The 22,002-nt window shown below is 40.5% G+C and overlaps 1 protein-coding gene across 1 annotated transcript in view; it reads right to left on the bottom strand.

Annotated features, from left to right (window-relative positions):
* Positions 1-3,589: 3,589 nt before the first annotated feature.
* LOC137653543 (lipoamide acyltransferase component of branched-chain alpha-keto acid dehydrogenase complex, mitochondrial-like) overlaps positions 3,590-22,002 on the bottom strand; it is a 36,619-nt gene continuing 18,206 nt past the window's right edge. Inside the window, exons 4-10 of the mRNA XM_068387024.1 lie at positions 21,033-21,184; positions 20,028-20,175; positions 19,505-19,638; positions 17,866-18,069; positions 8,977-9,168; positions 8,576-8,647; positions 3,590-7,565 (exon numbers count right to left, since the gene is read on the bottom strand). Of these exons, the coding sequence (XP_068243125.1) occupies positions 7,398-7,565; positions 8,576-8,647; positions 8,977-9,168; positions 17,866-18,069; positions 19,505-19,638; positions 20,028-20,175; positions 21,033-21,184 (1,070 nt within the window). The 3' untranslated portion in view covers positions 3,590-7,397. The remainder of the gene's footprint in view (positions 7,566-8,575; positions 8,648-8,976; positions 9,169-17,865; positions 18,070-19,504; positions 19,639-20,027; positions 20,176-21,032; positions 21,185-22,002) is intronic.

Here is a 22,002-nt window from a genome sequence, read left to right as displayed (position 1 = left end):
TTATGAAACATTTAAAGTAACTATCAAATTGTACTTAAAATTAAGTAAACAGGGAAATCATTACACACATTTTTAAAATATAATTACTATTCTGTACAATACAAGCATTTTACATTACTATTTTTGGCCTTCATAACATTAAAAAGTTATATAATTCTACCATAGTTAAACTACCTAAGTTCACACATTCCAATACACCTTTGTACATTGAGAGCTAATGCTTGAATGAATTAAAGTGAGAATGTTAGATAAAATACTGTTATTGCAACAAAAAAGTTTTTTTTACACAACATTAAATCATATAAGCCATATATACATATGTACAGTATATATGATACTACAGATTTATATCAAAATCCTAAGATTTCCAATGTACATGCTTTTTCTTGCCCATGACATTATTACCACTTACATTTTATTAAAGAAGTATGGAGACAGGTATTGACTATTAGATAAATACATTTGTATAAAAGAAAAATTTTTTATAGATTATTATGTCTTACAACCCCATTTTCATGTAAGCAAAGATCATTACCTAGTGTGAGGAAAGCTTTAGAGTAGGCCTCTGCTGTGAGCAGCAGGATAAACTCAGAAGTTTAAAGATGAGGAAGATCAAAAGCTGAATCTTGCCCACCTCTAACAAGAGGCTATAGGGCCATATACCATTAGGTCTAACTGATAAGCAAATTTTATGAATAGAGCAGATTGGTTCCTAAAAGCAATATTAAATTTAATTTATAAATTGAAGTGGAAGAAGATTAACGGCTATACATTTATCTCATAGATGGAATATGACCCACCTGAATCATTGGATTCCACAAAATGTTGTATAACTATCTTACGGGATAAAACTTGGTAAAGATTGAAGGCCATCTCCAAGTACCCATACTCAAAATGGAAGAAAATTCCAAGATAAATGTAAAAAGTGGGCAAGGAGGAAAATGCATGACTTGTTTTTATCCAAAAATAGGAGTAGGTAATGGAATTAGCCCTTGTTCACCAAACTAACAAACTTTACGTTATTTATCATGGATATTCTTTCGGCAAAGCTGGAAGGTAGCCAATTAGACTTTTTGGTGCGAGGTGGCAACCCTACCCAGACACCGGGGGGTTAATAGGTGTACCAGCCACCTGTATATATACTCACAGAATGATGAACTAGTCACTTTTTTTCTTTGGCTTCTAGAGTGCGGTTGTCTCCTCTCTCTATTCCTCAAGGTTGCCATGGACATTGACGAACATTGTTGTTCACACCCATTTTACGCTGACTTTCTTTTTCGGCGTAATTGTGCTTCTTCATTGACGCTCCGAAGCGAACATGTCCTGGTTGCAAGAATTGCCCTTGCGGGCTTCATGTCGTCAGTAGAGACCGACCCACATTCTTTATATCAGACTTGTAGGGGGCATCGTTACGAGCAAGACTCGCCTTATGACAAGTGTAGGGAGTGGTCTGCCTCCCAGTGGAAAAAGCTTGGGCAAAGCAGGAGTGGTCTGCCTCCCAGTGGAAAAAGTTTGGGCAAAGCAGGAGTGGTCTGCCTCCCAGTGGAAAAAGTTTGGGCAAAGCAGGAGTGGTCTGCCTCCCAGTGGAAAAAGTTTGGGCAAAGCAGGAGTGGTCTGCCTCCCAGTGGAAAAAGTTTGGGCAAAGCAGGAGTGGTCTGCCTCCCAGTGGAAAAAGTTTGGGCAAAGCAGGAGTGGTCTGCCTCCCAGTGGAAAAAGTTTGGGCAAAGCAGGAACAAGAAGGCTAGGCGCAATCCTTCTCACCAAGTCTAACACGGAAGTGAAGGGATCGCGAGTTTCCTCCTCTTCTCTGCGCTCTCCTACACCTCTTTCCGAAGCTCTTCCTCGACCGTCTTCCTCCAAGGAACGATCGAGTAGGAGTGCAGTCCCATGAACTCCTGAGCGATCTCACGGATTGTAATGGAATTGGCCTGTTGAGGCTAGTGCTTAACTGCTTTCCTAGAAAAAAATTTCCATCCCTGATTTGAACATAGGTTAAGAACTGCGTTACTACAATTGAACTAAACAGGACAGAGTAACAGATCTCCAAAGACATTTACACTTTAGAGTTTTGTGTTTGGATGGAACTGGCTGGTGAATGTTACAAAACTTTGTGTATGCATCACTGGACTGCGAATTGTTCTTCAGAAGTGGGAATCTTACCCCCAAGATTACCACCTGTCTTACCACAGGTTTTTTTTCACTGGTACACATTCAGGAAGCCTTGGCGCTCATGAAGGGAAGATTTCATAGCCCGTATAAGCTTTGAGATCGATCATAGGTTCCTCTTCCATCAGTATAGTAAACTGAAAAAGCTGGAATCAAGCGGATGAGAAAAGTTGTGACCCGAAAGTAACTGAACGTATGGCTGAGGTCCAATCGTCTGGTGTTCAACAAGTGTATAGATGCCTAATCACATAGTAACAGGTCACACTTAGAGAGCTCAAGCAGAGATGTAGCGTGTGGAGACTGGAGCATAGTTATCGTGTTTGTACTGTGTTCTTGTGTGGGATCAGTTAGCTAGAATTAAATGGTCTGCTAACATCACTACACTTGCATTGTGCATTGACAGTGTGCCCCACCATTCTCTTCCTGCTGTACTGTTGTCTCACCCTATGAAGAAGGAAGGGAATCAGGGTACCATGCCAGGTTAAAACAGGCGTTGTTATTGTTGGAAATTTGAAATTTCCGTATCGCATACCAAAATTTGCTCCTGGGGAAGAAATCTTTTCTTCCAATATGTGACCTCTTCCCAAGAGGATGCACTCCTGGTATGAATTATCCGAGTTTCTTGCTGGTGTCACTAAGTGTTCCAGGGTTTGTCGCTGGTGTCGCTTAAGTGTGCCGAGCAGGAGAGAGAAGAGGGCAGCTGCTAATATCCCCACCAGCAATACTTGTGCTGGGTCTCGCATGGGACCCAGCACTGGTAGTACAAGCCTGAGCTCCTGTACCACAAAACACTTTTCTATTAAGAGGGTCAACTTTTGGAACTGCTCCTCCCACAAAACCATGCAGAGGTATCAGACGATGTCTCATGAGACTCGTCCCGATACCAATACAGTAGATCATTCTGTTCTTCGGTGACTACTACCTTATGATCAGGTCAGCAGGCATTAAGCAATGTAAGTAGCTGTAGGAACAGGTGAATTGGAGGTAGCAAATGCATGAGCATACTGATACTTCTAGTAGGGAAAGAATATTCCCATCTTGTACTTTCTCGCCTCATCCTATTACTGTTTTCCTGAGTGAGTGGATACATTCTTGGTACACTTGCACCTGATGTAGCACCATCTGCAGGCTCAGTCAAAGGAATGGTATCCTGCTACTGGTATGAGACTGAGAACTATGCATGACCATATTTTTTCAATTGTGGGTATATTTTTGGCACATACGGTACTCCCCTAAATAAAAGAGCAAGTACAGGTATACAGGTACAGGAGACGTGCATACCGATCTTATTCAGGAAGGAGGGGTGTTGAGTGGCAGTTTTCCATCCTGACACAGTCATGTTCCCAGCTTGTACAAGAATTATGAGTGTTGGTGTTTCTTTGTGCTATGGGGCAATTCTCAGCAATATCTCCTCTTGGTACGAAAATTTAGCACAAGAGAAAGGTGTGTGAACACCCAAAGAGTAACTGGACACCTCAGTAATGTTGTGTCTGCCAACGTATACAGTATCTTCTTGCTATGGGACAACTGGCAATCGCTCAATAAGGGAGGTTTTTGGTACCTCACTTTATCTCCAACAGGGAGAGACCTGGTAGGAGTCACACATATGTACACATGTAACTTCGATCAATAGGTCATCGTGGACTTATTTGATGATGTCTTTTACTTCTTCTAGAAGTTGCAGCAAAGACTAGCGAAGATGAGGCAGGGGAAAAGGAAGAACTTGAAATTTTTCAATAATATTTTGGAGTCGTACAAGCCAATGACAACTCTCTCGGGGAAAGAGTTCACATCCTTAGCACCTTCTGGTATCAGCAGACACGGAAGAAGAAAGGCGCTGCCCCTCCCCTTCACACTCAGTGGCTGCAGAGGTCTTCCACTAATGGAGCACCAGCGATGTCTAAAGAAAACCAACTTTCTAAGGTTCATGTTGTCATTGTCCTTGTGGGGCCACACACACGAGGGATAGAACAGCCGCAGGTAATCTAACGGACAAGAACAAGAATTTTGGATAATGGCAGGTAGCACAGAAAGCTGTCTCACAATTACAGTTCCCCTGCTTATGTTCAGCTTCTTTCATTAATATCCCTCAAACATGATAATCTGCTAGTATATTTATTCAGTCTTGAAGAAAAAGCAAAACATTAAAACAGTCAAGATGAAAAGGCAGCAGAGCAGCCTTAGTCAAAGTGAAAGTTTTCTACCAGGCTGGTGGGTGGCAATTACCCGCCATCTGCCAGCTGCTACTACTACCACCATCTTATTAAAAGTTTAAAAGACTGTTCCAGCTTTGTTGAAGTCTTACTTTTATTAAAGAATAACAATCTGTATTCATGTAGGGACAAATCAAAGATAAGAGGTCTGAAAACCACTAATATTTGTAGAAACTATCCGTATCGGCCTTGTATTTGCCAACGTTTGTAACTTCCCAAAATGAATCTTTTGTGTAAAACTAATTTCAGTTACCTTGAGTTGCTGGAATACTTATTACATGAACATAACAATTTAGAATTTAACTTATGTCCAAGAATCCTACCATAGCAAACAAAAACTATTTAAAAAAAAAAATAAATAAAATAAAATAAATAAATAAAAATAATCTGCAAGAAATTCTGAAAATGAAAAGAAAAGTAAATATCTATTTAAACATAACACTTTTATGAAAGTAAGTCCAAGACAGCAATCTCAGGCTCAAGAAGCAAAATATCTAAAAGGACGAATCAAACGAAATGTTGAAAACTACATAACTAATTGGAAAGCATGAAAAGTGTAGTACAGAGAATGCATCAATGCAGTGGAAATTTTATAGATTTTGAAACTTGTGAGGTGAGGATTTCCTCTAAATTAAAATAAGGCTTATAAGACTGATTAATGTTGTGTGAAACTAAACAAATACTGTACATAGCCTACAAACATATCACAATAGAATCACATTTCAAGGTTTTAAATATCATATGGCCAATCAAGTACAGTACAATATAAAAATTTCTTACTACAGTATTTTTTGACAAAAGTTTCCAAATAGAAAAAATCAGCTTGGTCAATGGTCAAACATGGCGATCAACTTCTCCATCTACTGTATTTGCAGTTTTATCCATTTACCACCCTGTCAACTATTTCACACCTCAATATACACAATCCTAGATATTACACAATCTCTAAGATGTTAATCCTTATACAGTACCTAATTTCTGTATGTTGATGTCTTCCACTTTATTGTTTTTCCTTTTATCATGGGGAATCCAAAGGAGCTTACTGCATTAGCTTAGGAACAACATGGCCTGTGTGAAGGTTATGTCTTGTGGGTGCGAGAGACTGCCATTTGGCATAAGGTGCAGAGTGCAATGGGTATGAAAGGATTGCTGTACCCATTCTATTACCCAAGCTTTTCCCCTGTCTGGAGCTAGAATACCCTAATGGTCCCCCCAAGAGATCCTACTTCCAAAGGTCTTGCCTCTCTATTGAAAATTGATGGGACATATAAAGATTTCCTAACTATCAAAAGTATTATTATACTAATCCACCCACATTACAATGCTTCTTTAACATACCTTGAAGAATATTGTTGAAGTAACTCACTCAAATTCTGTATCATTTACTCAATTGAATAACACAATACTCGGTTAAATTAGAAGTACATCTCTCCTACCATAGAGCAAGTAACTGGCATGCCTGACCAAGGACCATAATTAATGACCCCCAACTACTTTTTAAAATACTTGATTTTAATTTCCATATATCAGTGAAAGTTAAAAGAATTACTTTATATCAATATAATAAATTTTTAAAATAACAATAAAAGTTTCAGAACATTTTAATCTATTCCCTTTAAATCTGATATCAACTCTGCATATATCATAAAACACTTGATCTAACACCTCAGATAAAATGTTAGAAAATCTGTATGAATTGTTCATGACAATAAAAACCTTGCTTTAGTTACACTGTGAAAAAGTACAAAAAAAAAAAAAAAAAAAAAAAAAAAACTAATAGAAACAAACTTAACTACAATAAGCAAAATAATACTATTATGACTAAAAATAGAGTATCACAAACACATCCTACAAAAATAGAATAAGGAAAACCTAATCTTGTACTTGTAATTCCACCACCTAAGGAAAGATTACCACCGCTATAACCCTCATTCAACCCAAAACTAACATTAAAATATTATTTTCAGTCTTTCTGAGTACTTTAAGGACAATTGACAAGACTGCATCATCATCATCTCTGCAAATAACAATTTCATGGGCCATATCTTTAACACCTTATTTGTCAAAGGGTAATGCACATTCATTATTTTAGCATTTAAAGTACTATACTTTAATGGCAAAACCTGTCAAAGGATTGCATTCATTGATTTTACCATCAAACTTTATGAAAATGTAGTAAATTTAAATTGTATTGGCTATTCTTATAGAACCCACCAAAGAAAAGCCTGATAACAGACAAACTCCTATTACAAATTTAGGTTTCATACTCAAATCACCCATTCAGGTTTCTTCAGTAAACACACTAGTTAAATAATCTGTGAGCAGCCCATTACCTAATTTTTGTTACCCATTTTAATCCACTCCAATTAACAGTGGGCAATAGAATGTTAGCAGATCCAAATTAACTTTGAATGAGTTATAACCAAGGTCCAGAATCATCACTTAATAAAAATAATTACCATAAACAAACTAATAAGGTCTGGTATTATCACTTTAGACATCCAAGCAAAGCTATACAAGTATGAAATTATTTACAACTACCAAACCCTCTAATTACATGACCTTTTAAATTACCATTTACACCCTTGAAAACTGCTACAAAGTACTCTAAAATTAACAACTATCTTTTAATAGTACATTAATCAATCACAGTTTTCTGTAGAAGACTTATCTTACACTAAAGAATGTTAGCATCAAATTTTACAAGGTATTCCTACAGAATCTATCACAAAATTCTACCCCCAACAATTCCTGAATACTTGAACTCCCTATTGTTACTTAACTCCAACTGATGTTCAATTGACTCACTCGAATAATATATAAAATAAAGTATCATCTACATACCATACTCTTAACATACAACCTGAATCTAACAAAATAAAGTTAAAAAGCCCCTTTGTATCCATAAAGCACTTTAGTTCTATAGAAATTAAACATTGCATTCATGCTCTGCTACCCGGTAAAATGGCAACATTAATATGAATATCAGCATTATCATAAACACTGAACTGAGACCAATCATTTCATGTGAATGGTCATTGTTGCAGGATTTTCAAGGAACTTCTTCCACAAGTTAGAGAAACGTGCCATTGTGGCTCCATCTATGACACGGTGATCGGCTGACCAGCTGATTTGCATGATGTGTGCCTTGACAACATTTCCTGCAGCATCAAACCTTGGGAGGGCCTGAAAAAAAGAGATAGTGTTGTAATGACTCTGTTTACCGGCATTCTTACTACCACAATATTTCTTTCTAAAAACTTATGAGAAAGTTCTTGAGTGCCTATATGAATCTTATAGATTTTAAAACTATCTGCATTAGTTCAAAAAACAAAATTAAATAAACTAAGGATCATGATTCAAAAATCTTGAACTACTACAGGAAAAGGGATTACTATGCCTTTGTAACGGAGCATGGGCCCTTAAAAAGATGACAAAACTTTTGGATGTGTGACTACAAAATACAGAGATTCAAGGCTAAATTGTACTTGGAAGTTGACTCTGAAATCCTCAAGAGTTGCCGAGGTCTGAAATTGGGAAATATACTCCAATCTCAAACCCGGAGATGTTTTGGCCATGTCAAGAGAGAGGAGAGGAGCATTGAATAAATACACAGACCAGAAGAAAATTACAGCAGCGTTTGGAATTAATTTGTAGATAGAATTTAGTAGGACATTTTGAATAAAATGGAATAAGGATAAAGCAAATTGAAGATGAGTAGGAGAAATAAAAAAAGACTGAAATGAGAAGTAAAAATGCTTGAATAACACAAATGAAACAATAAAGAAAATTGAAAAAAAGAAACTTTTGGCATTTGGGCCAATATTCACTCTACTTGAAGAATGACTTTGCAGCAGCTTATTCTACTGAATAGTGATGCACTGTGGCTCAGTTTAAAAAAATTGCCGGGTGCTTCCAGCTTAGCAGATAAGGTTAGACTAAGTGAATTTTCAGATTTATTTTTCTAACGGTATCAATAGGTTTACAGCGGATAGTGGATTCAGCAATTTGGGCATCGGTGGATAAGGAAGTTTTACTGGACTTGAAAAGTATCACGTAAAATCTGCTTAAATTTAGTAAATAACCATAGGAATTATCATCATAACAAATTTTTAAGATGTGATATCTTAAGTTTTGCTAGATGGTTATAAAATTTTCTAAAAAGAGAAAAAGGATATAAACGCAACATGCAGTACCTGAATTTTCCCAATTGCACCAATAGCTACTCCTGGAGGTAATATCACTGGTTTGGCATAAGTTCCACCAATCTGGAAAGACAATCTTATTAACAAAAATTATAAATGGAACTATTAAAAATACTTTTTGTTAAACACTATGAACTTCAACAGTGATTAACTTGGGTTAGTTAAGTGCATTAAGTCGTTAAAATGTAAGACAAGTTTCAAAGGGTTTAGCATAATAAGGTTCAACTATATATCGGCATTCTAGCTAAAATGAATATCAAAATTGCATAGGAAAAATATTGCCCCATGAAATTGAACATCTACTTAACCACTGAGTAGTAATAGTAACAGGAATGCATTAAAAACTGAAAATAAAAAAGGTAAAAAACAAGGCAAAACTAGAATTTACTAACACTTCCAATATTTGAGAGACTGAAAGTGCCACCAGTAATATCCTGTGTTTTAAGAGACCCTCGCAGCCCCAAATCTTGCAGACGATTTAATTCGGCAGCAACTTCAAGGAGAGTTAACCCCTGGACACCTTTTATGTTTGGCACTACCAGTCCATTACTGGTGTCCATGGCAATACCAATATTATGACTAGCCTGGTGAAAGGGAGAAGGATTTTAGTATGGGGGAAAAATATGGAAAAATTAAGTTTGCCTCTGAGGCTACATATAATAATACATACAGATAACAATATCTATAAGAACAACATTGAAACATGTTATTTTCATTAGTAAAATAAATTTTTGAATATACTTACCCGATAATCATGTAGCTGTCAACTCCGTTGCCCGACAGAATTCTACGGAAGGGATACGCCAGCTATCACTATACTAGAAGGGGGTGTACTCACCAGCGCCACCTGTGGCCAGGTACTGCAGTACTTCTTGTTGACACCACCTCAATTTTTCCTCGGTCCACTGGTTCTTTATGGGGAGGAAGGGTGGGTCAATTAAATCATGATTATCGGGTAAGTATATTCAAAAATTTATTTTACTAATGAAAATAACATTTTTCAATATTAAACTTACCCGATAATCATGTAGCTGATTCACACCCAGGGGGGTGGGTGAAAACCAGTGTACATGACTAAAGGATAGCTAAGTATCCCGTATTTCATATAATCAGTTATTCAGAATAACAATGAAATAATAAGTACCTGGTAAGGAAGTCGACTTGAACCGTTACTCTGCCTTTAATAAGTTCATCTTCCTTACTGAGCGCAGCGTTCCTCTTAGGAGGCTGAATCAACTCTAAGGTGCTAAAGTATACAGGGCTGCAACCCATACTAAAGGACCTCTACACAACCTCTAACCCAGGCGCTTCTCAAGAATGAATTGACCACCCGCCAAATCAAAAAAGGATGCGGAAGGCTTCTTAGCCTACCGTAACAACCCAAAAAACAACAATAAAAGCATTCAAGAGAAAGGTTAAAAAAGGTTATGGGATTAAGGGAATGTAGTGGCTGAGCCCTCACCTACTACTGCACTCGCTGCTACGAATGTTCCCAGGGTGTAGCAGTTCTCGTAAAGAGACTGGACATCTTTAAGATAAAATGATGCAAACACTGACTTGCTCCTCCAATAAGTTGCATCCATAATGCTCTGCAGAGAACGGTTCTTATTAAAGGCCATCGAAGTGGCTACGGCTCTCACTTCGTGGGTCCTTACCTTCAGCAAAGCAAGGTCTTCATCCTTCATTTGAGAATGGGCTTCTCTAATCAGAAGCCTTATATAATAAGAAACTCCGTTTTTGGACATGGGCATCGAAGGTTTCTTGATTGCACACCATAAGGCTTCTGACTGTCCTCGTATAGGTTTTGACCTATTAAGATAATATTTCAGAGCTCTGACAGGACAAAGAACTCTTTCTAGCTCGTTACCCACCATGTTGGAAAGGCTAGGAATTTCAAACGATCTAGGCCAAGGACGTGAAGGAAGTTCATTCTTAGCTAAAAATCCGAGCTGTAAAGAACATGTTGCAGATTCGGATGTGAACCCAATGTTCTTGCTGAAGGCGTGAACCTCACTAACTCTTTTAGCTGTTGCAAGGCAGACGAGAAAAAGAGTCTTGAGGGTAAGGTCCTTGAAGGAAGCTGACTGGAGAGGTTCGAACCTAGGAGACATAAGGAACCTTAAGACTACGTCTAGATTCCAGCCTGGAGTGGATAAACGACGTTCTTTAGAAGTCTCGAAAGATTTAAGGATGTCTTGAAGGTCCTTGTTGGAAGAAAGGTCCAAACCTCTGTGGCGGAGAACTGAAGCCAACATACTTCTGTACCCTTTAATCGTAGGAGCCGAAAGGGATCTCTCATTCCTTAGATGTAATAGGAAGTCAGCTATTTGGGTTACAGAGGTATTGGTAGAGGAAACTGCATTGGCTCTACACCAGCTTCGGAAGACTTCCCACTTGGATTGGTAGACTCTACGAGTGGATACCCTCCTTGCTCTGGCAATCGCTCTGGCTGCCTCCTTCGAAAAGCCTCTAGCTCTAGCGAATCTTTCGACAGTCTGAAGGCAGTCAGACGAAGAGCGTGGAGGTTTGGGTGTACCTTGTCTACGTGAGGTTGACGTAGAAGGTCCACTCTTAGAGGGAGAGTCCTGGGAACGTCGACCAGCCATTGTAGTACCTCTGTGAACCATTCTCTTGCAGGCCAAAGGGGAGCAACCAGCGTCAGCCGTGTCCCTTCGTGCGAGACGAACTTCTGAATGACTCTGTTGATGATCTTGAACGGTGGGAATGCGTAAAGGTCGAGATGGGACCAATTCAGTAGAAAAGCATCCACATGAACTGCTGCTGGGTCTGGAACTGGGGAACAGTACAAAGGAAGCCTCTTGGTCATGGAGGTGGCAAACAGATCTATCGTAGGCTGACCCCACAAGGTCCAAAGTCTGTTGCACACGCTCTTGTGAAGGGTCCATTCCGTGGGGATGACTTGATCTTTTCTGCTTAGGCGATCTGCTGAGACGTTCATGTTGCCCTGAATGAACCTCGTTACTAGAGTGAGGTTTAGACTTCTTGACCAAATGAGGAGGTCCCTTGCTATCTCGTACAGGTTCCTCGAATGGGTCCCTCCCTGCTTGGAGATGTAAGCCAAGGCTGTGGTGTTGTCGGAGTTCACCTCCACCACCTTGCCTAGCAGGAGGGACTTGAAGTTCATTAGGGCCATATGAACTGCCAGCAGCTCCTTGCAGTTGATGTGGAGCGTTTCCTGTTCCCTGTTCCATGTTCCCGAGCATTCCTGTCCGTTCAAGGTCGCGCCCCAGCCCGAGTCTGATGCATCCGAGAAGAGATGAAGATTGGGGGTCTGAATCGCTAACGATAGGCCCTCCTTGAGAAGGAGGTTGGTCTTCCACCACAAGAGAGTGGTCTTCATCTCTTTGGTGACAGGAATAGAGACTGCTTCGAGCGTCAAATCCTTGTCCCAATGAGCTGCTAGATGGAATTGGAGAGGGCGGAGGTGGAGTCTCCCTAACTCGACGAACAGGGCTAACGATGACAGGGTCCCTGTTAGACTCATCCACTGTCTCACCGAGCAACTGTTCCTCTTCAGCATGCTCAGGATGCATTCTAGGGCTTGGCTTATCCTTGGGGCCGATGGAAAAGCCCGAAAATCCTGACTCCGAATCTCCATTCCCAGGTAAACTATGGATTGGGAGGGAATGAGCTGGGACTTTTCTAAGTTGACTAATAGACCCAGTTCCTTGATCAAGTCCAAAGTCCAGTTGAGACTCTCCAGACAGCGACGACTCGTGAAGGCTCTCAACAGCCAGTCGTCTAAATAAAGGGAGGCTCTGATGTCCAATAAGTGGAGGAATTTTGCAATATTCCTCATCAGATGCGTAAACACCATAGGAGCTGTGCTTAGGCCAAAACACAGGGCTTGGAATTGGTACACAACCTTTCCAAAAACGAATCTCAGGAAAGGTTGGGAGTCTGGATGAATAGGAACGTGAAAGTAAGCGTCTTTCAGATCCAACGAGACCATCCAGTCCTCCTGCCTGACCGCTGCTAGGACCGACTTCGTCGTCTCCATAGTGAACGTCTGCTTGGTGACATAAGCATTGAGCGCGCTGACGTCCAGCACCGGTCTCCAACCTCCTGTCTTCTTGGCCACCAGAAAGAGACGGTTGTAGAAGCCCGGGGATTGATGGTCCCGGACTATAACCACTGCCTTCTTCTGTAACAGGAGCGACACCTCCTGGTGTAACGCTAGCCTCTTGTCCTTTTCCTTGTAGTTGGGAGAGAGGTTGATGGGAGAAGTGGTCAGAGGGGGTTTGCGGCAGAATGGTATCCTGTAACCCTCCCTTAGCCACCTGACAGACTGGGCGTCTGCACCTCTTCTTTCCCAAGCTTGCCAGAAGGTCTTGAGTCTGGCTCCTACTGCTGTCTGGAGAGGAGGAGAGTCAGTGTTTGCCTTTTGAAGTCTTGGGACCTTTCCTAGACCTGCTCCTGGAAGAGTCTGGACGGGAGCTTCCTCGGCTGGGGGCTCTGCCACGAAAGGGCGGAATAAACCTTGTAGCAGGAGTATCAGCCACTGGGGTGCGGTAAGTCCTGGGAACTGAGGGAGCAACCTTAGTCTTACGAGCTGAAGAGGCCACAAGATCATGAGTGTCCTTCTGAATCAGGGCCGCAGACAAATCCTTGATAAGCTCTTCGGGGAACAAGAACTTAGAAAGCGGAGCAAAAAGGAGTTGAGACCTTTGACAAGGTGTGATGCTGGAAGAAAGAAAAGTGCAAAGTTGCTCCCTTTTCTTAAGAACTCCTGAAACAAACATTGATGCAAGCTCGCCGGACCCATCCCGAATAGCTTTATCCATGCAGGACATTATAAGCATGGCTGAGTCCTTGTCCGCAGGGGAGGTCTTCTTGCTCAAGGCCCCCAGGCACCAGTCGAGAAAATTGAAAATCTCAAAGGCACGAAATACAGTGATACCTCGGTACTCGACCATAATCCGTTCGAGATCCGTGTTCGACCTCCGATTTGTTCGAGTACCGAATTTTTTTTCCCCATAAGAAATAATGGTATATATTCTATTCCGTTCCCAAGCACTCGAACAGGCCCAAAATATTAATAAAACGTGTACCTAAACAACAATAATTATCTAAATGTGTATGAAATTGGTCAGAAAATCCTATAAAACAATTTTAAACCATTTACTGTACTAAAATAAAACAATTTTAAACCATTTTCTGTACTGTAGTGAACATACCTTTGAGCAGCGGTTCGATGGCATACAGGGATGGATGTGGAGAGGATGGAAGGGGGAGGTTACTGCTTGGAAGGAGAGTCCCCTTCCATGATGTGGCGGGGTAGTTCTCCTTCAGGAGTTGTTTCTCTCTCCAATGAAAGGGTGGGCAGATCTATTTCAGGGGTTTCTTCTCTTCTTTGTCTCTTCTTTGGAGGAGAAACAGGCTTTGATGTAGCAGCTTTCTTTTCTTTTGTGAAAAACTGGTCTATTGTTAATTGTTTCTTCCTCCTCTGCAGTATTCTTCGAAAATGATGAATACCTGTTCTATTACGAATACCTGTTCTATTACGAAACTTTTCAAACCAACCCCTGCTCGCTTTAAATGTAAATGAATCACTTTCACTGGTACTCGGACTTTTCTTCACTAATTCTTCATAGATATGCAACGCTTTTTCACAAATGAACGCTTCACTAACACTTTCCCCGGCCAACTGTTTTTCTTTAATAAATATTAAAAGCAACTTTTCCATCTCCTCAATCACTTGTGGCCTTTGCTTAGTTACCGCCGTAACTCCCGTTGCAACATTCGCCTTCTTAATCATTTCTTTATGCTTTAAAAACGTAGAAATGGTCGACTTCGCCATTCCGTATTCTACCGCTAAATCGGACACTCGTACACCATTCTCATATTTCGCTATAATTTCCTTCTTCAACTCGATCGTTGTTCGCACTGTTTTCCTCTTCTCCTTCCCCTTAACACTCATTACTTTCTTGGGACTCATTATGAAAGCTAAAAAAGCAATTAAAAGCACTGAAAATCACTAAATCACAACGAATGCTGATCGCGCGTTGTCTGAGTGACGCTCTCGAGAGAACTGATGCTTCCCGAACAAGCGAGAGTGGCCGAGATGGCGCGATCATCACAAAGCCCATGCGGTCGTCACGTGTTCGGCTGGTCGAGTACCGAATTTTTGGTCGAGCACCGCAGCAAAAATTTCTCGAAAATTTTGGTCGAACTCCGAATTGTTCGAGTATAGAGTCGTTCGACTACTGAGGTATCACTGTACACCCTTTAAGAAGTGGTCTAAATCGGAAAAGGTCCAGCAGACCTTAGAGCGCCTCATCGCTGATCTACGAGGAGAGTCGACCAAACTTGAGAAGTCAGCCTGGGCAGAGGCAGGGACTCCCAAGCCTGGTTCCTCTCCTGTGGCATACCATACGCCCGCCTTAGAAGTGAGCTTAGTAGGTGGGAACATAAAGGAAGTCTTCCCTAGTTGCTGTTTGGACTGCAACCAATCCCCTAATATTCTTAAAGCTCTCTTAGAGGATCTAGCAAAGACGAGCTTAGTATAGGTTGACTTAACAGGTTGCATGCCCAGCGAAAACTCAGATGGAGGAGAGCGGGGGGTAGCAGAAACAAAATGGTCCGGGTATACCTCTCTGAAAAGAGCCAGGACCTTACGAAAGTCAATGGGTAGAGGAGAAGACTTGGGTTCCTCCACGTCCGAAGAGGGATCTAGGTGCGCAGCTTCCTCCTCAGAAACCTCATCACCAGAGTGTAGCGAAGTGAGAGGTAAAGTAACAGCGGTATGCTGAACAGCAGAATCTGAACAAGCGGGTGCATAAACACTTGTGGTTTCATCCTCAAGTCTCTGTTGCTGAGTTAAAACCTGAGGTTCAGGCTGCAAAGACTGGTCAAGAAGAGTAGAGGAAGGTAGGCGCATGGGTTGAGGTGGCTGACTCCTAGCATGAGCTTCCTGTCTCAAGAGTTGCGCTTGCTGCAAGGGTTGCGGATGCGCAGTAGCAGGTTCCTGAGGAACGAGTTGAGGTTCCTGAGGTGTGAGCTGCGAGAGTTGAGGTAGCGGCTGCGCAGAACTCAGTTCCTGTCTCGCGAGTTGAGGTTCCTGAGGAGCTAGCCTTAAGAGTTGAGGCTCTCGCCTTGAGGAGAGTTGAGGTCGCTGCAGCGAGAGCTGAGGTGGCTGCCTCATGGATGGAAGAGGTTGTCGTACCTCAAGAGGTTGTTGTCTCGATGGTCTAACCGCAAGAGGAAGAGGAGGAAGTAAGGCATAAGACTCCTGCTCCCATTGTTGAGGTTGTCTTAAGGAAGGCGGAGGTTGCTGCACACCGCTGGTAACTGGCAACTCAGAACGCGGTAAGGTAGCCTGAGGAACCTCAACTTCGTACGCCTGGCAGACTGGACTGCGGTGAGGCGGAGCGCTCGCAGGAGGAGGTGTAACCTTCTCAGCCTGAAACTCACGCATTAAGACCGCAAGCTGTGACTGCATGGACTGCAGCAAAGTCATCTTGGGGTCAACAGACGCTAAGGTCTGCTGAGGCAAAGCCTTAACAGAAGATGAGGTCTGTTGAGGCATCGCCTTACCTCTCTTAGGAGGTGTGCAGTCACCTGATGACTGCGGAGAGTCAGAGCTAATCCAATGACTGCATCCAGGTTGTAGAACTCTTGAGGTCTGGACTTTACGTTTAAGAGGTCTTGAGACCTGAGTCCAGCGTTTTCTCCCTGACATTTCTTCTGCAGACGAGGAAAATAAGGGCTCAATCGTCTGCGGGTGGGAGTGACGGTCTCTGTAAGACACGCCCGCAACCACCGAGGATACTTCTGTGCGCCGATCAAGGCCTGCCGAACCCTTTTGCCCTTCGACATTGCTTCTCCCCTGGGCTTGGGAGCTTGCAAGAGGTCCCAGACTGGGAGGACGACTGGCACGCACAGAAGTACCCTCACGCACAACACTGACACTGACACTAGCACTCGGCACCGCACTGACACTAGCACTTGGCACAGCACTGGCACTATCACCTCCCACTGCACTTTTGACCTTAAGTTCTTTGACGTCTGCCAAAAGAGACTTATGGTCACTAATCACCGATTCCACTTTGTCACCTAAAGCCTGAATGGCACGCAAAACATCGGACATATCAGGTTGAGCACAAATAGTAGGTTCGGGGGTAGCCACTACAGGGGGAGGAAAAGGTTGAGGATCATGAGGTGAGGAAAAAAGCGAAGAGCGAGAAGAACTCCTCCTAACTCTCTCTCTCTCTAACTTGGTTGAATATTTAAGGAATCGAACAAATTCAAGTTCCGAAAGTCCGGCGCATTCCTCACATCGATCTTCCAACTGACAGGGTCTTTCCCTACAGTCAGAACAAGCGGTGTGAGGATCAACCGAGGCCTTCGGAATACGCCTATTACAAGACCTACATCGTCTATGGGGTGGGGCTTGTGAAAGGTCAGACATCTTGAATCAAAGAGCTAGTCAAGGGGGATTCCAAATCAAGCAAAAGATCGTTAACCATTAATCAAAACCAAATAAAAGCTATCTAAGCTAATAGAAAAGTTTCCAGTATAGCGAAAGCTGAAATCTTAGAGAAATACTTCACCAAAAACCGTGAACAATACTCCAAAATTATAAGCGTATCCAAGAACGTCTTGCCGGAAGCACGACAGAGGAAAAATTGAGGTGGTGTCAACAAGAAGTACTGCAGTACCTGGCCACAGGTGGCGCTGGTGAGTACACCCCCTTCTAGTATAGTGATAGCTGGCGTATCCCTTCCGTAGAATTCTGTCGGGCAACGGAGTTGACAGCTACATGATTATCGGGTAAGTTTAATATTGAAAATGTAAATTTTTGTAATATTGTATTATCATGTTACAATTATATATTGTAGAAACCAGCCCTATAAAAATTCTTAACATACCCTAAGTCTTTCTAATCTAAACTATTCGCAGGTCAAATATTCTCAATAAATTACCCCATCATGATAAAGGATATTGCTGATGCTACTACATTTGAAGTCTACAGTAACATTTTAGAGAAATACTTTTCTCACTCACTCCTTTGTATTGTATATCAAAAATTAAAATATACCTAACAAATACATCTTCAGAAGTGTATATCTTTTAATATTTCTAACACAAAAAGGTAAGAATTCATTTACCATATCCAAAACAAAACAGGTCTAAAAATATTGACTTACTTATTACCAAGATATTCAGGGAAAGCTGAATGAACTCTTAGAAACTTAAATATACTATGAAACATAAAATAATAAATTCAGACTTGAAATTTTAAATTCTCTGAGACAAACCTTATAAGTAATCTTTTCACATTTCTCATCAACTGCTGCATTCAGGACGGGGTAATGAAGAAGAGCCATTGACGCTGCCTTGATGAAAATGGGCATGTATGAGAATCGTACCCCGTGAGCTTCCGCCATAGCCTTCAACTCTTTCCGTAGCCCAACAAGAGCAGTTAGGTCAATTTCATCACAGTATCCAAAATGAGGAATTTTCTGCAAATTAAAGTTTTATAAATAAATGGAATTTTAGTGTAAAAATTAGTTAGTTCTATACTCACCTGACAGTTATTTTGCTTAGTAAAAACAGAATGGGTAGGGTACAGACCGGCAGTCAACACTCTCCCAGAAAATGTTTCTATAGAAATTAAGAGTAGTAGTCGCACTTCAATCAGGAATATTACCTTTACGTATTTCACTTGACTTGAATCCAAATTCCTATGAGCTTCTGCTACTGAATTCTTAATAAAAAATAGACACTGCACTCCTAGGAGAAAAAAAATTTGAAATCCCACCCCACAAAGCAAAAACCAACCTTTCCCCCCCTAATGCTTCAAGTTTTGTCCAAATAAAACTTTGACAGTTCTTACAGGTCATAGAAATCTCTTTTCTGTTGTATTACCGACTTCTTTCTCTAAAGAAAGGATAAGAGGTAAATTACCAGAACATCACTAACAATTTGCTTTACACCGAACACAATTGTTATACTACTTGTTCCAAGCTTGGGTGGAGAGGGCGCTGATCATATGTACAGTATATATGGTTGGTCTCTAAGGCATTGTCCTGCTTGATAGGGCAATGTCATTGTCCCTTGCCTTTACCATTCAACAGTCCATAGATCAATATTTTTTGTTTATTATCATAAAACAGCTTACATTTTGGATACTTATCTCTTGCATTTTAAATTGAATTATAATTACCTACCTTTTAGACATCTAATCTTATTTTCCCCATATACTGTACCTCTTTCCCCTTAAAGGGAAAGAGGTACATCTAGACGATTCCTTGCGAGTGAGGTTGCTAGCCTCCACCCTTTTCTTGATCCCGATGTGGTAACGTCCCTGACTGGTGATCGCCCGACTGGGGTTCGAATCCCACTTTTACTCGTTAGGTCCTTTGGTCGTTGCAACCTTACTATCCTTGTGAGCTAAGGATGGGGGGGTTTGGGGGAGTCTATAAGTCTATCTGCTGAGTCATCAGCAGCCATTGCCTGGCTCTGCTTGGTCCTAGCTAGGGTGAAGAGGGGGCTTGGGCACTGATCATATGAATATATGGTCAGTCTCTAGGGCATTGTCCTGCTTGATAAGGCAATGTCAGTGTCCCTTGTCTCTGCCATTCATGAGCAGCCTTTAAATGGTGGACAGATTTAAGGCCCATAGTTCCAGATATTTTAGACTGAGCATTGTACCACTTAGCCACAGTGCCAATCCTCCTATCCTCCATCCACATGGATCATAGGACACTTCCAATAGATTCTATCAAACCTGATCACAGTCACAACTCAAATCCATGAAGTGAAGTCTCTGACATCTAGCACAGTTACAATGACTGTACATTGTAATGTTAAGTAAAATTGTAGTACCATTGATAATGTAAAAAGACCACACAACTTTACACGCATACATATAACGGTGTGATGCATTACGCTTACCATTGCTTCCGTCATGCTCTTGACCATTGCCTTCTGGAAGCCCTTAATGACTTCTGTTTTGTCTTGACCAAGTATAACCGGCATAGAAGGTGGTAACGAAGGAGCAGGAGCTGGAACCGGACCTGCTGGTCGACCTGCATGAATTTAAAGTAATTATTTTATTTATCATCAATGCTCACTCAAAAGCAAAGAATTTATAAAAGATCAGTTTTCTCAGACTCCTAAATTTGATTACATAAATTTCCTAAACTATATTCAACAGCTAAGATGCCTGCCATACTACAATACTATTGTCTTACAGGCAAATCACTATTAAAGGGTTGGGAATGAGACACTGAAAAATTAGTTTTGTACCATAAACATAGAAACACTATAACAAAAAAACAATGGAAATCTAAGACTCAGCACTTTGGAAACTATTTTGGGCGAAAAAAACACACACCTAGGGAAATGAAAATGAGCAAAATCTGACTTGGAATAACTAAAAATATTAGTAAATGAATATAAAGTATAACTCAATTACTTGGTTTTGGAGGAGGGGGAGCTGGTGTAGGAGCTGCCTTTGGTTTTGGTGCTTGAGCTCCAGACTTTTTGTTTTCGATGTAGATGAGCAAGTCCTCTTTCAATAGCCTTCCATCTTTCCCAGTGCCTTGAACATCATTTAGATCAATCTGTTGATCAATATTGCTTATGTATAATAAAGTCTGTACATCACTCTACATATTGCTTCCACCAAGCACAAAAATCCACCCTGTTTGTATACATTTAAAAACACTTTCTTAGGTAATATTTTTAATATAATTAATTAGCTTAATAAGGCTACAGTCAAAATTGTTCACTATAAGTGCCAATGGATTTGCCCTCCAAAGAATGATGAAAATTGGAGAAAGGTAAAATTGCAGTTGAATGGAAATAAAATAGATGAAAGTTGAAGAGAAAAGCAATGCAATTTGAGATTGAAATGAACCTTCAGTGCTACCTTAAGTGTGGCGTGCAAGGCACACTGTAGACAATACCCCTATAACAAAGCTCATTAAGGAATACAATGATAAGATACAAATTAGGACTATAAATACAGTTTATTTAAGCCTTTAAGGAACCCTTATCTGCTTATTAGCCATTACTGACATAGCATTGCATCAGTGTTTATTTCTAACTCATGCAGAAATATCTCCTGGTGTTCTGAGAGCTTCATCTTATAACTATATTTCCCTCTTGAATAGTTAAAAAAAAAAATCAATTAAATTGTCAGTTCACCAAAGTTGAAAGGAAATTTATGCCCAAATTCCTATAAACATAAGATATGATGATTAAAAAAAGAAAAAAAGCTATATGAATTTAACTTTTCTACCCACCACTGAAGAGATTTACAGCAATCTTTATTAGCAACAATGCAATGATTAATTAATTAAATTCATTCTCTACTCAAGACCCCTAAAACACTCCAAAAAAATTTCAAATTGAAATATGAAAAAATGCATGCAATAATGGATAGGGATAATTACTAATAAAAACGTATTAGTCACACCTTATGTTCCATAGCAATTCTCCTAACAGCTGGAGTAGTTAAAATTTTCCCCTTTGGCAAAGTAAACTCCTGGCTTTCGATAGAAGAATCTGAAGTTGAACCTCCTACTGCTATTGCTTCTCTTTCTTGAATTTCAACTCCAACCAAGTCATCTGCAACAAAAGAGTTTTCATTTAAACACAAACAAGATAATAATCATGATGATTGGTAGATGAAGATGGTTTGGGCATGCTCATAGCACTCCTCAAGAGAGATTAGTTCACCTAACTTTCAACTGGGGTCCACAAGGCACTATTATTATTATTATTATTATTATTATTATTATTATTATTATTATTATTATTACTTGCTAAGCTACAACCCTAGTTGGAAAAGCAGGATTCTATATACCCAAGGGCTCCAACAGGAAAAATAGCCCAGTGAGGAAAGGAAATAAGGAAAACCTACAAGAAGCTTAAGAACAATAACAGCATTAAAACAAATATTTCATATATAAACTATAAAAACTTGAAAATAACAAGAGGAATAGAAACAAGATAGAATAGTGTGCCCGAGTGAACCCTCAAGCAAGAGAACTCTAACCCAAGACAGTGGAAGACCATGGTACAGAGGCTATGGCATTACTCAAGACTAGAGAACAATGGTTTAATTTTGGAGTTTCCTTCTCTTAGAAAGGCTGCTTACCATAGCTAAAAGTCTCTCTTCTACCCTTACCAAGAGGAAAGTAGCCACTGAACAATTGCAGAAGTTAACCTCTTGAGAGAAGAAGAAATGTTTGAAAATTTCAAAAACTCAGGCCTACATGAATGAGGGCTATGAAGCGTGAAGTAGATGATGAATGGAGAAGTGTTGATTTAAAAGCTCATGATAAAGATTACTGGTGAAATCTAACCGAGGCCCTTTGTGTCAAAAGGTGTAGGAGGAGATGATGATGATGATGTACAAAAAATATTATTATTACTATTATCAA

Source organism: Palaemon carinicauda, chromosome 14 (genome assembly GCF_036898095.1).
Source record: "Palaemon carinicauda isolate YSFRI2023 chromosome 14, ASM3689809v2, whole genome shotgun sequence".
Taxonomy (NCBI): domain Eukaryota; kingdom Metazoa; phylum Arthropoda; class Malacostraca; order Decapoda; family Palaemonidae; genus Palaemon; species Palaemon carinicauda.
Note: the sequence above shows the minus strand (reverse complement) of the source record. Positions and strands in the feature narration are given on the sequence as shown.